The sequence below is a fragment of the Tachyglossus aculeatus genome, chromosome 15, assembly GCF_015852505.1.
Source record: "Tachyglossus aculeatus isolate mTacAcu1 chromosome 15, mTacAcu1.pri, whole genome shotgun sequence".
NCBI lineage: Eukaryota > Metazoa > Chordata > Mammalia > Monotremata > Tachyglossidae > Tachyglossus > Tachyglossus aculeatus.
Window position 1 is genome coordinate 17,590,574 of NC_052080.1, and position 15,033 is coordinate 17,605,606.

At 54.8% G+C, this 15,033-nt stretch overlaps 2 protein-coding genes across 2 annotated transcripts; one reads left to right on the plus strand and one right to left on the minus strand.

Moving 5' to 3' along the window:
• Positions 1-446: 446 nt before the first annotated feature.
• On the minus strand, positions 447-2,380 carry GPR142 (G protein-coupled receptor 142). The gene is made up of 2 exons (XM_038757143.1): positions 2,248-2,380; positions 447-1,300 (listed from the first exon to the last, which is right to left on the minus strand). The coding sequence occupies exons 1-2, from the start codon at positions 2,378-2,380 to the stop codon at positions 447-449; spliced, it is 987 nt and encodes a 328-aa protein (XP_038613071.1).
• Positions 2,381-9,166: 6,786 nt separating this feature from the next.
• Positions 9,167-14,301, plus strand: BTBD17 (BTB domain containing 17). The gene is made up of 3 exons (XM_038757457.1): positions 9,167-9,272; positions 11,747-12,023; positions 13,151-14,301. The coding sequence occupies exons 1-3, from the start codon at positions 9,185-9,187 to the stop codon at positions 14,253-14,255; spliced, it is 1,470 nt and encodes a 489-aa protein (XP_038613385.1). The 5' UTR covers positions 9,167-9,184; the 3' UTR covers positions 14,256-14,301.
• Positions 14,302-15,033: the final 732 nt, after the last annotated feature.

Here is a 15,033-nt window from a genome sequence, read left to right on the forward strand (position 1 = left end):
AAGGACACTCCCCTTTCCCCATTCCCTCTCCAATCCCCCCCAGGTCCCCATTCCTCAGAGCGGAGCTTTCCCTGAAAAGCCCAATCCCCAGTACTCTTGAAAATGGCCCAGTAGGGGCTCGGTCGGGTGCCCACTGAGGGGGTCTCTCTATCTGGAATGTTGACATCCCAGGGGAATGAGTGAAGATGCAAAAAGAGGGAAAGGAGTGGAGGATGGAGGGGAGAGGGCAAGAGAAGAAATCTATCAGGAAGGCACTGTAAATTGGTGTCATTCATCCCTGCCCAGGCCTACCCTTTGCATTTGGAGGATGATGGGAGGGTGGGAATGTGGGCACCTCAGGAATGGGGAGAGCCGTGCTCTAAAATGGTCAGAGCTGGCACCACACTGAGGCCCCAAGCTGCCGATGCCAGCTTACCCTCCCAGGCCCAGGATCTTTGTTGCCAGGCTTATAGGGACGCCCCCTTGGGGAGTCTCATTGGCTTAAGCACTGAATCAGCTGAGCTCCTCGCGTGGGCCGTGGGGCCTGGGAGCCGGGAGGAGTGGAGGAGTTCACGGACGGTGGCCCGGAAGGTCTTGCTGATGAAGCAGTAGAGGAAGAAGTTGATGACGGTGTTGAGCATGGCCACCATGTTGGCCAGGTCCAGGGCCAGGTGGACTCGCCAGTCCTTGTTGACCGAGGCCACGTAGAGGTGACAGAGCATGACGACCGTCCGGGGGGCCCAGAGGATGGCAAAGAGCGTCGTGACGCCCAGCAAGATGGCAGTGGTCCTGCCCAGGCGGGGCCGCCCCCGCCGCCTCAGCCGGTGGACGATGACGGAGTTGGTGACCAGGAAGATGCCGCAGGGGATGAAATAGATGGTGAGGCAGTGGGCCCACTTGAGCACGGTGTCCAGCGTGTCTGGGGGATCCGCGTCCCTCCAGACGTCGAGCCACCAGTAGAAGGGGATGCCGGTGAGCAGGGCGGCGGCGAATACGGCGGCGATGGCCCTGCGGGTGCGGCCGGGGGAGGAGGAGGCCCGGTGCCGTAGGGGCTGGCACAGGGCAGAGTAGCGGTCCAGGGCGAGCAGCACAGCCACCCAGATGGAGGCGTGGTTGGTGGCGAACTCCAGCACGTTGGCCGCGTGGACCACGGCCTGGGGGACCCGACGGGCCAGCACCGCAGCCTGCAGCAGGAAGCCCGCGAAGACGATGACCACCTGCGTCAGGATGTCGGCCCCGGTCAGGGCCAGCAGGTAGCGGTAGGAGGCCTTCTGGGTCCTGGCGGCGAGGCGGGCCAGAGCGGCGGCGGTCAGTATGTTGACTGAAATGCGGGAGGATGGGAGGGAAGTTGGGGGTGAGCTGGGGTCGGGAGGGATGGCTGGGTCTGCCGGTCCCAGGAGGTATCCCCTAGGATGCTCACCTTCTCACCCCCAGCACTTATTCCTAACCTCCCAGCACCTAAACCACCTCCCTGTCCCGACCACTTCATTTCTCTGTGCCTCAGTTACCTCACCTGTAAAATGGGGATGAGGAATGTGAGCCGCATGTGGGACGGGCTGTGTCCCACCTGATTACCTTGTATCTACCCCAGCGCTTAGTACAGTGCCTGGCACCCAGTAAGCATTTAACAAATACCATTCAAAAAAAACCCCCAAAACCCTCCTACCTTCTGTTCTTCCCTGTTTCTAGGACCTAGTTCCCCATTCCCAACTCTTGGCCCCTTCTCTCCAGTACCTAGCTCCCATTCTCATTCATTCAATTGCATTTATTGAGCACTTACTGTGTGCAGAGCACTGTACTAAGCACTTGGAAAGTACAATTCAGCAACAGAGACAATACCTGCCCAACAACGGGCTCACAGTCTAGAAGGACAATCAGCCAGATGCTAAGAGGAGAACTGTGCTAGTAAAACCAAGGTTAAATGGTCTAAGTGAAGAAAGCCCTCCTAACCCCAACACCTAGTCCCCCTCAACCCCAGCACCCAGCTCCTCACCCCCAGATCTTAGCCTTCTGTTACCTGTTCCTAACCCCCATCCTCAGTTCCTAGCCACCCCCAACCTCCCACCCCAAAACTGAACTCCATGGCATCTCCCTGCTGTGGTCTTTGGAAAATGCTTTCAGTTGTGCTGTTGAATGGGCAAAATTAATTTATACTATGCTCTGTAGGCTCCCAGCCCCCTCCCCTCTCTCCGGCCCCCCTCCCTTCTGCCCTCCCCATCTTAACTCATCGACGGCGGCCTCCCAGGCTGTCCCCCAGCCCCCACTCACCTGGCATCCCCAGGCCCAGCAGGATGCTGTAGTAGATGATAGGGAAGACCCCGGCCACACAGGGGGATGGTGGGGCTCCCCCCAGGGGTCCTGCCCTCTGGGCCAGCGCAGTACTATTCGGGGACATCATCATCATCTAGTTGTGCAGCTGGGATGGGGACAAGAGCAGAATCAGTTCGTGTGACCCCTTCCTCCAGCTCCTGGATCCTCAGGGACTGAAGCCCCCCCCACCCCCTGCCAGCCCCTGAAGCTTGTAATCTGGTCACCAGCCCAGGTGGGGCTCGGCCTAGACTTTGTTGAATGTCCAACCCAGTGATTAACCAAAGGGTGTTGGGTGTCTTGGGGGCTTAGCTCTGGCCCTGCGGGAGAGGGGTTGGCATCCGCATCCATCCACCACCCCACGTATCATTCCTTCTCCCTCTGCCCTCCCTGCTCACAGCTTCCTGTGGTGAACTTCCCCTTCAACTCCCAGCCCCCTGTCTCCAGTACCTAGCCTTCTCTCTTCAGCTCCTAGCGTCCCCCCAGATCCTCAGTTCTTATCCCTCATCCCAAAGCATAGCTCCACGTGCCCCCCCCGCCATCTTACCTCATGGACTGGGGCCTCCTAAGTTGTCTTGGGCTTTCTTGGGTGACCCCAGATGCAGCAGCACACTGTAGTAGATGATGGGAAAGATCCCAGCCCAGCATTGCTAATCCCTTCCCACCCACCTCCAATGCTCCCTTCCCTGGCTGGAATTGCCCCTTACCTGTATCCCCTGCAGACTCCGTCTTTCTGAGCTCCTCAGCCAAGCTCTCTGGCCCACATGCCCCCCTCCCCCAGCCCCTCAATCACTGCTGGCACCACCAGTATTGACCAGGAGACTCCACTGACATCCCCTCCCTCTGCCTGCCTGCACTCTGAACCCTCTGGATCCTGTGTGAGAGAGCTGAGAGTGCTCAGAGGCTCAGCAGTGCACTGAGGCTCCCAGCAACGCACCTGGGCCAGGGTTGGGGGAGGAGAGGGAAAGGAAGTGGAGAGGGGGGAGGGCAGGGAGAGGGAGGGGCTGAGGAGCCCCTTGCTTCGATAAGCAGAACATAGAGCCAACCCAGAAGCCCCTTCTCACTTTTTTTAATGGTTTTTTTTTTTGTTTTTATGGTATTTGTTAAGCACTTATTATGTGCCAGGTGTTCTACTAAGCACTGGGGTAGATACAATAATAATAATAATGATGGCATTTGTTGAGTGCTTACTATGTGCAAAGCACTGTACTAAGCACTGGGGAGGATAGGTGATCAAGTTGTCCCACGTGTGGCTCACAGGGTAAGGTGATCAATTTGTCCCACGTGTGGCTCAGTCTTAATCTCCATTTTAGAGATGAGGTAACTGATGCACAGAGAAGTTAAGTGACTTGCCCAAAGTCACACAGCTGACAATTGGTGGAGCTGGGATTTGAACTCTCGACCTCTGACTCCCAAGCCCATGCTTGTTCCACTGAGCCATGCTGCTTCTCAGATTGGACACAGTCCATGTCCCACGTGGGGCTCACAGTGTTAATACCCATTTTGAAGATGAGGGAACTGAGACACAGAGAAATGAAGTGACTTGCTCAAGGTCACACAGCGGACACGGGGTGGATCTGGGTTTAGAACTTAAATCCTTTCGACTTCCAGGCCCTTGCTCTATCCACAAGGATGTGCTGCTTCTCTTTAAAAGCACACACTTGCATTCCTCTGCAACAGCTCCTTCCAACAACCTCCAAGTTCAGAGGAACATGGGAAATGAGGTTCAGAGAGGTTGTTGCTTTTTCACAGTCCCATAGCATTTTGCAGCTGGAATTAGAATTCACAACTGCTTGAGAATGAGCCAATAGGGAGGCAATGTAGCCTAAAGGATAGAGCCAGGGCCTGGGAGTCTGTGTTCTAATCCCAACTCTGCCACTTACCTGCTATGTGTTAGTCACTGTACTTCTCTGTGCCTCAGTTTCTTCACCTGTAAAATGGGAATAAAATACACATCCTCCCTTCGAATCTGTGGACCTCTGGATGGACAGAAACTGTGCCCCATCCTCTTATACTGCTGATCAACCACAGTACTACGGGAAGACCACTGGCCTGTGAATATTTCTCACACATGAGTCATGGGTCTGGGTTCCTCTGGCTTCCCACTCTCCCCGCGCAAACAGCGCCGGGGAGCCAGCCAGTCTGAGAGGGGCCAAGGAAGGTGGGACTCCATGGAGCCCGGGCACAAGGTAAACAGAGAACGGAGAGGGTGGAAAATAACCACTCGACTGAGATGCTCCCAGGCATTGGGGCTTAGGGATGGGAGACAGATGGAGGCACAGGATGGGGGGCCAGGATTGTGGCCAGGGATTTGGGGGAAAGGGATGAGAAACAAGAATGGTGGAGACTCTAAACTCATTGTGGGCAGGGAATATGTCTGTTCTATTAATAATAATAATAATAATTGCATTTGTTAAGTGCTTACTATGTGCAAAGCACTGTTCTAAGCGCTGGGGGGGGATACAAGGTGATCAGGTTGTCCCATGTGGGGCTCACAGTCTTAATCCCCATTTTACAGATGAGGTAACTGAGGCTAGAGAAGTTAAGTGACTTGCCCAAGGTCACACAGCAGACATTTGGTGGAGCTAGGATTCAAACCCATGACTTCTGACTCCCAAGCCCATGCTCTTTCCACAGAGCCATGCTGCTTATTGTATTGTACTGTATATTGTATTATACTCTCCCAAGCGCTTAATACAGCACTCTACACACGGTAAGCACTCAATAAGTATGATTGACAGGATTTGGGTCAGGGATGAGGGACAGAGATGGGGGAGGGATTGGGGGTGGGAATGGGGTCAAGGATGGGTGGAAGCTCATGATGAGCAGGGAACGTATCTGCTTAATTTTATGATATTGTGCTCTCCCAAGTGCTTAGTACGGTGTTCTGCACATAGTAAGTGCTCAGTATATACTGTTAATTGATTGACTGTGGGGTGGGGATGGAAGGATGGAAAGAGGTTGAGACATTGGTATGGCACACCTGGGGAGGGGGTTACAGATCAGGTCTTTGCGGAGACCACCCCGACCGTAGCTGGAGTAGTTAGTCGGGGGCAGGGGGGCAGTGAGAGAAAAGACTAAGGGAGGGGAGAAAACCTGGGGGAGAAGGGGATGACTCAATCCATTATGGGTGGATGATGGGATTAAGCTTATTGTGTGCAGAGCACTGTACTAAGCTCTTGGGAGAGTAAAATATAACAATAAACAACACACTCCATGTCCATAATGGGTGGACGATGGGAGTAAGCTTATTGTGGGCATGGAGTGTGTTGTTTATTGTTATATTATACTCTCCCAAGAGCTTAGTACAGTGCTCTGCACACAGTAAACGCTTGATAAATACGATTGAATGAATGAAGAAGGAAACTCTGGAGCAGAGGTTCCCAATCGGTCACTCGCTGCCCCTGCTGAATGTGGGTGGTCCCTGGGCATGTATCCTGGGCATGGAGGGTGGGATCTAGGCAGAGCCCAGCTGGCATGTCTGTCTCCCAGCAGAATCTTCTGGGGGGAGACAGGTCACCCTGGGGAGAGGCGGAGAGCAGGGTCAGGGACGGAGGGGAGGCTAGGAAGGGGTGAGGCCAGGGCACTGGGGCGGGGGGCGGGGGGTGCAGCCATCCAGGGCTTAGCCATGTCTTGAGGGGCTAGGTGGACCCTTTGTCACCACTGGCTTCTGCAAACAGCAGCTGAAGTAAGATGGTGTTTTTTCAGCTGCTGCTGCTAGTGATATCAGCAGCTTCTGGTCAACAACAGCAGTTGAGTGTGTGTATGTCTGTATGTGTGTGTGTGTGTGTGTGTGTGTGTGTGTCTGCATACATACGTGTCACTGGGCCCAGAGGGCTCGCCCGCCCAATGCTTAGGAAAAGCAGGAATCTTGGACCTGCCCAGGGCTCTTTCCCACCACGACTCCATCTTCCCCGTGCCCTGCAAACTGGACTTGGCCAGTGGGTAGGGGAAGAATGGCAAGACCCCATTCCACTGGTCTGGAGATGGCACCTCTGTCCTTCCCATCTCACAAGCCTGTAAACTTGGCATTATCCTCAACTCCTCTCTCTCATTCAACCCACATATTTGATCCATCACTAAGTCCTGTCAGTTCACCTTCACAACATCGCTAAAATCCTCCCTTTCCTCTCCATCCGAACTGCTGCCACATTAATACAATCGCATATCCTCCCTGGCCTTGATTACTCAATCAGCCTCCTTGTTGACTTCCCAGGCTTCTGTCTCTCCCCACTCCAGTCCACACTTCATTCTGCTGCCTGGATCACTTTTCTACAGAAATGCTCAGGAGCATGTTTCCCCACTTTTCAAGAAACTCCGGTGGTTGCCCATCCACCTCATTAAACAAAAACTCCTCACCATTTGCTTTAAAGCAATCAATCCCCTTGCCCCCTCCTACCTCACCTCTCTACTCTCCAACTACAACCCAGCTCGCACACTTCACTCCTTTAATGCTGACCTTCTCACTGTACCTCTAACTTATCTATCTCGCCCCTGCCCCTTTGCCCAAGTCCTCCCTCTAGCAAGGAATGCCCTCTCTCCTTAAATCCGACAGACAATTACTTTCCCCCTTCAAAGCCTTACTGAAGCCACATCTCCTCCAAGAGGCCTTTCCTGCCTAAGCCCCTCTTTCTCTTCTCCCGCTCCCTTCTGCCTCACCCTGACTTGCTCCCTTATTCTTCCCCCACTCCCAGCCCCACAGCACTTATGTCCATATCTCTAATTTTATTTATTTATTTTAAGGTCTGTCTCCCCCTCTAGACCGTCAGCTATTTGTGGACGGGGAATATGGCTGTTATATTCTACTGCAGGCTCCCAAGCACTTAGTACAGTGCTTTGCACACAGTAAGCACTCAATAAATAGGATTCACTGACAGGACTGTGGGTCCCATACTGGCCTTCTCAGCTACACAGGTACTCACAGGTGAGCTTTGCTGTGAGTGGTATCTTCTTCACATACAAAGGATATATATATACATATATATATATATATATATATTTCATTAAATATAGACAGATAGGAAGATAGATAGATGGGTGGAATGGGTGGATGGATAGATAACCATGTACCCACTCTCACTATATTGTTGGCATGGACTTAGGAGGACTATGCCCATGTCTGTTGATATAAAATCCAACTGGACCCGAGCCAGAATCTATGGTGGGTGGAAATGCTGGTCTGTGCCTCCCTCTGGTGGCTCCTCTGGAGGTTCCTCAAGAAGCCCATATGTTCCTCTGGCCAGTGGAGACACAGACAGTTTGGAGGCTCAGAGAACTGCCCCCTGATACCCTCCTGCCTGCACTGGAATTTGTGTATTTCTCCCCTGCCTCCTGCTTCCCCGGAACCAGGGCCTGGTGTGGTTCGTGGCTTCATTTTCTTGAAGAAAGGGCTTGGAGATTCCCAGGCAGAGGGAATAATAATTATCATTATCAATGGTATGTATTGAGAGCTTACTTTGAGCAAATCACTGTACTAAGTGCCCCACCCCGCTCCCCAAAGTCTTTTGTTCCTGATGCCTTTCCCTGGCCAACTGCCGGGACTCTCTTGAGCTGGGACTTCTTGGTGCTACAAGGGACATGGCCTGGATGGCTGGTATTAATTAATAGCAGCAATAATTAGACAATCAGTCAGTCAATTGTATTTATCTATGCAGAGTACTGTACTGTACTCCGCTCTTGGGAGAGTACAATGTAACAGACACAGTTTGTGCAGTCGAGTTACAACGAGTGAAATACAAGTTAATCCAGGTGGATACAGATCCTATCCCATTCGGAGTTCATATCTAAGGGGGAGGGAGAACAGGTATTGAATCCCCATTTTAAGGGTGAGGAAACTGAGGCACAGAGAAGCAGAGTGACTTGTCCAAGGTCACAAAACAGACAAATGGTGGAGCTGGGCTCAATCAATCAATCAATCGTATTTATTGAGCACTTACTGTGTGCAGAGCAGATCAGAACCCAGGTCCTCTGACTTCCAAGCCCGTGCTCTTTCCACTAGATCGCATGGCCCCTCTACATGTTATAATTATCTCTACCCACACACAGTTTTGAACACAACAGCATTAAAGGCAGTAGTCCAGTAATAGTCAGGTACTTGTCATCGGCAACTGTTGAGGGTAAAATATCCTTGTTATGGGGTGGATACCCATAAGAACCAACCATCTGATTAACTGATGAGCCATGAGTTTCTTCATCTCTCCAACTGCAACCCCACCTGCACACTTTCCTCCTCTAATGATAATAATCTCACTGTACCACGATCTTGTCTGTCTCGCTGCGGACCTCTCACCCCTGCTCTGCCTCTGGCCTGGAACTTTCTCCTTCCTCATATCTGACAGACAATTACTCTTCTGCTCTTCAAGGCCTTCTTGAAGCCAAGAGGCCTTTCCTGACTAAGCCCTCTTTTCCACCTCGGAACTTGATGGAGTTCCGAGCCCCAGATGACCCTCCTGGCCTTCTCTTCTTGGAGTCTGACACCGGGCTGGGGTCAGGCCCGGGCTCTGAAACAGCCCCAGGGTCCCCTGAGCTCCAGAAACCCCAAGACCTTCTGAAGAAAGCAGAAGAGGAAGAAGAGGCCCTGAGAGGGGGAAAGGGTCCCCTGGAGAGCAAAAGATCCCCTCCCCACCCCCATCAGGAGCTCAGCTGGACAGGCTGAGGACAAGCACAAAGGCCTGGAGGCCGAGATGCTCAAGTCTAAGTGGTTGCTGGGACAACAGTCTGGGCAGTTTTCCACCAATCCACGGGGCTGATGGGGTGGCGGGGGAAGGGAAGGATGAGGGTAGGCGGGAGGGGAGCGGAGAATGGGCAAGGGCACTCCCCCAGGGGCTGCTGTCCTACATAAGGAGCCAGGCTGGCAAGCAGCACACAGCCTGGACACATCCCTCCACTTGTGGGTGAGATGATGCCCCAGGGTCGCTGCTTTGGTGCCGGGCCATGGGCCGGCTATTGGACAGCCCTGACCTTGCTAGGCCTAATGGTGCAGACAGGTAAAAGGGGGATCGAGGGTGAGCTGGAGGCCAGGGGGAGGGAAGAGATGGGTGCTGGAGACTTGATGGAAAGGGTGAAACCTGCTTTTTCGGTGCCCTCGGGGGCCAGGCTGGCATCCCAGGTAGGCCCTGAGGGAGCCAGTGTAGAGTAGCCAGCTCTATCCCCATTCCCAACTCCACTTTCTAATTGGCTCTTGGACGCATCACAGACCAGGTGCTCCAAATACCAGCCCCCCTTCCCCGGACCTTCTGCCCATCCTTCCAGCTGAAGGAGACCCAAGCCTCCCCCTCTCTTGGAGAAGTAGCATGGATCAGAGGAAAGAGCCTGGGCTTGGGAGTCAGAGGTCATGGGTTCTAATCCCGGCTCCGCCACTTGTCAGCTGTGTGACTTTGGGCAAGTCACTTAATTTCTCTGTGCCTCAGTGACCTCATCTGTAAAATGGGGATGAAGACTGTGAGCCCCACGTGGGACAACCTGATTACCTTGTATCTACCCCAGAGCTTAGAACAGTGCTTGGCACATAGTAAGCACTTAACAAATGCCATCATTATTTTTATTATTATAGATGAACCTCTCCTCTGTGAGGAATCAGAAAGGATTGCTGTTGACGGGAACCTGGGTTGACTGTCAAGGCAGAGGCAGTGGGAGAACTCCCAGAGAGCTTCCCCGATTCAGCCCTCTTTTCCTCTTCTTTCACTCTTCTGCGTCACCCTTGCACTTGGATTTGCTTTTTTTTACTCCTCCCTCAGCCCCTTAGCACTTATTTAGACTATATGCTCATTAGTGGCAGGGAATGTATCTCCAATTCTGTTGTATTGAACTCTCCCAAGTGCTTAATATACTGCTCTGATGGATTGATTATAGTAATATCTGCATCCCTCTCTAGACTGTAATCTCACTGTGACTCTAATTCTATTGTATTGTACTCTCCCAACAGCTTAGTACAGTGCTCTGCATGTAGAAAGCCCTCAAAAAATACCATTGATTGATTGATTGAGAACAGATGATCTTCGGGGTAAGGAAGGGTGAAGGAAACCCTGTTCTGAAATGGCTTCAGGTCTAGCAGTATTCCAGTCCAGTGGCCAGCCAAACCAAAGGTTTGGCATGGTGGGGTCCCCGCTTCCTTGCTTCCAGCATGGCCTGAGGCAGAGAGGGCATCCTGAGTTTCTCTCTGGGGACTGGAGTCCAACTCCTTTCCCCTCAAACTCCACCCCTAACTGCCCTTCCAAGGACATGCTGTCCTTTATTGCCGGAACTCCCCTCCTGGCGGTAAACAAGTTTCCTCTGCTCTTTGGAGAAGTGAGGGCCGGAGCTGTAGATTCTAAACTGATTAAAGAGAAAACCCGGTTCTCATTGGCGGCAGACCCTTTGCATTGGGCCAGGGAGTCGGGGGGTGGGGAGGGGGCCAGGGCCCCGACAAGACAGATCACTGAAAACTGGCCTCCTCGTTCCCTTTGCCTCCCGGCCTGGGGTTGAGTTGGAGAGGGGAGAGGTGTGAAACCCTGTTCTTTCCTATTGCTAGTTGTTGGAAACTCCGGCTAATGGTGGAATGGGGTGTAGAGGAGGACGAAACTTTTAGGGGACGTTCTTTGGGGTCCATTCCTGAATTCCACCCCGTCCCTCCCTGTAGACTGTAAGTTCCTTAAGGACAGGGATCATATCTATCATGTGTGCTGTACTCTACCTTCCCAAGAGCTTAGTACAGTGCTCTCCCTCTCTAGACTATAAGCTAGTTGTGGGCAGGGAATGTGTTTATTTATTGTATTGTATTCATTCAGTCAATCGTATTTATGGAGAGCTTAATGGGTGCAATGCATTCATTCATTCATTCGATTGTATTTATTGAGCACTTACTGTGTGCAGAGCACTGTACTAAGTGCTTGGGAAAGTACAATACAACAATAAACACACAATCCGTGCCCACAGTGAGGTTACAGTTTAGAAGGGGGAAGACTGTGAGCCTGGTGTTGGGTAGGGACCATCTCTATATGTTGCTAAATTGTACTTCCCAAGCTCTTAGTACAGTGCTCTGCACACAGTAAGCGCTCAATAAAAACGATTGAATGAATGAATGATGACAGACACCAATACAAATAAATAAATGACAGATATGGACCTAAGTGGTGAGGGGCTGGGAGGGGAGAAGAACAAAGGGAACAAGTCAGGGGGCCACAGAAGGGAATGGGAGAAGAGGAAAGGAGGCACTTTGTCTGGAAAGGCCTTGCACCCTACCAAGCACTCAGTACAGTGCTCCGCACACAGTAAGTGCTCAATAAATATGATTGAATGAAAGAAAGAATGCTCAGCACACATTAAGTGCTCAGTAAATACACTGATTGATATTTCGGTTTCCTTGGATAGCTGAATGACCCAGATGAGGAGAGATGGGTTGGGCCAGAATGAGGAGGGGACAGGTGAACCCCATGGTCCCCTCACCCCCTCCTGAGCCCACACCCCGTTCCTCCCCCTGCAGCACAGAGAGCGGAGCCGAGCGGCGGGGAGGCGGCCTCCATCAACCACTCGTTGACCCTCCTGCATCGCTTGCAGGAGTTGCTGCGGCTGGGCGACGGGAGCGACGTGGTGCTGCAGGTGCGGGCCGCGGGCACCGACGAGGTCCGTGTGTTCCGGGCTCATCGGCTGCTGCTGGGCCTGCAGAGCGAGGTGCTGGGAGCCCTGCTGCTCAACCAGAGCGAGGTGCTATTGCTGCAGGAGCCCGGAGACTGCGCTGCCGTCTTTGACAAGTTCATCAGGTGAAAGACACGGGCGGGACCCTGCCCGGGAGGGGCTGGCCACCGGGTAACGGGGTCAGGAGGCAGAGGGGGCACCGTCAGGGGATCCTCGTCCCCTCTCGCTCACCCTGCTGCCTCTTGCCCTGTGGGTCAAATGGGGACACGAGGAACAGAGAGGTGGAGAGAGACAGAGTCCTGGGCCTGAATGTGCCTTTGGAGGTCATCCTGTCCACCCCTCAGCCTCCAGGCGGGATGGCTCTTCCTCCAGCTCAGATGGCTTTAGCAAATGGCCCTTCGGAGGTCATCCTGTCCCCTCAGCCTCCAGGCAGGATGGCTCCTCCCCTGGTTCATGCAGTTTTAATAACTGGCCCTTTGGAGATCATCCTGTCCACCCCTCAGCTCCCAGGTGGGATGGCACTTCCCCCAGCTCAGATCCTCTTAACAACTGGCCCTTCAAGGGTCATCCTGACCATCCCTCAGCCTCTAAGTGGGACGGCTCCTCCCCCAGATCAGATCTTTTTAACATCCAGCCCTTCAAAGGTCATCCTGGCCACCCCTCAGCCTCCAGGTGGGATGGCACTTCCCCAGCTCAGATCCTTTTAACAACTAGCCCTTGAAAGGTCATCCTGACCATCCCTCAGCCTCCAAGCGGGATGTCTCCTCCCCCAGATCTTTTAACATCCAGCTCTTTGGAGGTCATCCCGGCCACCCCTCAGACTCCAAATGTGACGGCTCCTCCCCTGGCTCCGGTCCTTTTTAATTCATTCATTAAATCGTATTTATTGAGCACTTACTGTGTGCAGATTACTGTACTAAGTGCTTGGTAATGACCAGCTGGCTGGCTTCTGACTCTTTTGGGAAGTTCTGGCTCCTAATCAGAGGGCAGTCATTCGCCGTGGCCCTAAACCTTCTTGGGGCTCCCCTGCAGCCTCCTCTATTCCCAGTCCAACTATATCAGTTCCGCCCGGGAGGGCCTGGTGGGGTCGGGGTGGGGGAATGAGAGCTGGTGAGAGGAGGACCAACAAATCAGGAAAGCCGGGAGGGCGACCAAGAGGCAGCCCCTCTTCCTCAGCCTTCCCCTGGCCAGCCTCCTACCAGAGAAGGAGGAGGCCAGAGTCTCTGACGCCCATTTCCACACCCCACCCCAGGTACCTATACTGCGGGGAGCTGACCCTGCTGCGGTCGCAAGCCGTGCCCCTCCATCGACTTGCCACCAAGTACCACGTGGCGGGCCTGCAGCAGGGCGTGGCCGACTACATGAAGGCGCACCTGGCCGGTGAGGCCGGGGGTCCGGGCCCGGCCGTGAGCTGGTATCACTATGCGGCCCGGGTGGGCGACGAGGACCTGCGAGACAGCTGCCTGCGCTTCCTGGCATGGAACCTGTCGGCGGCGGCCGATAGCCCTGAGTGGGGGGCGGCCAGCCCGGAGCTGCTGGCCGTGCTCCTGGACCGCTCGGACCTGGTGCTGCAGGACGAGCTGGAGCTCTTCCGGGCCCTGGAGGCCTGGCTGGGCCGCGCCCGGCCCCCGGCCCCCGTGGCCGCCCGGGCCCTCCGGGCCGTCCGCTACCCCATGATCCCGCCGGCCCAGCTGCTGCAGCTGCAGGCCCAGTCGCCCGCCCTGCTCCGGCACCGGGGGGCCGTGGGCGACCTGCTCCTGCAGGCCTTCCAGTTCCATGCTGCCTCCCCGCTGCGCTTCGCCCAGTTCTCGCCCGTCAACGGCAGCGCCTTCGTGCCTCGCAACTACCTGGCGCCGGCCTGGGGGGCCCCGTGGGTCATCAATAACCCGGCCCGGGATGACCGCAGCACTAGCTTCCGGACCCAGCTGGGCCCCAGCGGCCACGACGCGGGCAAGCGGCTCACCTGGACCGCACTCTTCTCCCCGCGCTGGCTGCCCGCCGGCCCCAGGCCCGCCGACGGGGACGGGCCGGGCGGGGCGCTGGCCCCGGCCCGCCTGGAGGACGGGCGGCCCCGGCTCGTGGTCACCCCGGCCCCCGGGGGTGGCGGAGGCGGCGGCCCGGCGGGCGAGGCCGCGGGCGTCAGCTTCCAGAAGACCGTGCTGGTCGGGGCCCGGCAGCAGGGCCGCGTCCTGGTCCGCCACGTCCATGCTTTCCACCGCAGCAGCGACGAGGCCGGGGACTTCCTGGCCCAGGCTGACCTGCAGCGGCGCAACTCCGACTACCTTGTGGACAACGCTCTGCACCTGCACCTCATCGTCAAGCCTGTCTACCACCCCCTCATCCCGCCCCACCCGTAGCCAGGGGAGGGGGCAGCGACGGGGGCGAATTAAAAACAGCTTTGGTGAGTGCTGAGCCGGGCTTCCTTTTGCTCATTGGTCACCACCGGATGGGAGGGGGCTACTGGTGGGTCCTGAGTTCGGCCGAGGTCGTGTCTTCACGGAGCCCAGCCCGCACCCCTGTTTACAGACCCTACCTTACCTCACCTTACCCTTCCTCCCCGTTTGTGCTGGTCTGATTGATTTTATCCAGTGCTCAGCACAGTGCTTGGCACATAGAGATTGCTTAGTGTCTGTGTCCCATCCTGGTGGGGGTGGGAGCATGGGGGGACTTCTCAGGGGAACGCTCTTCTTGGAAGGTGAAAGGGACGAGAAGCAGCATGGATTAGCGGCTAGAGCACGGGCCTGGAAGTCAGAAGGATGTGGGTTCTAATCCTGGCTCCGCCACGTGTTTGCTGTGCGACTTTGGGCGAGTCACTTAACTTCTCTGGGCCTCAGTTCCCTCATCTGTAAATGGGGGTTAAGAATGTGAGCCCCATGTGGAACAGGGACTGTGTCTAACTTGCTTACCTTGTATCTACCCCAATGCTTAGAACGCTGCTTGGCAAAAAGTGCTTAACAAATACCATAATTATTGTTAATTATCAGGAGCGATGGGAGGACCCCAGAAGGTAGAGGGTTGGGGGGAGATGGGCGTGGAGTGCATCTTAGAGCAAGGTGAAGCCCAAACTGTTCTCTGGGGTGGGGGACGGGCTCTGATGCTTGCTACCCTCCACAGAGGGGTTGCCCAGCTTCCCAT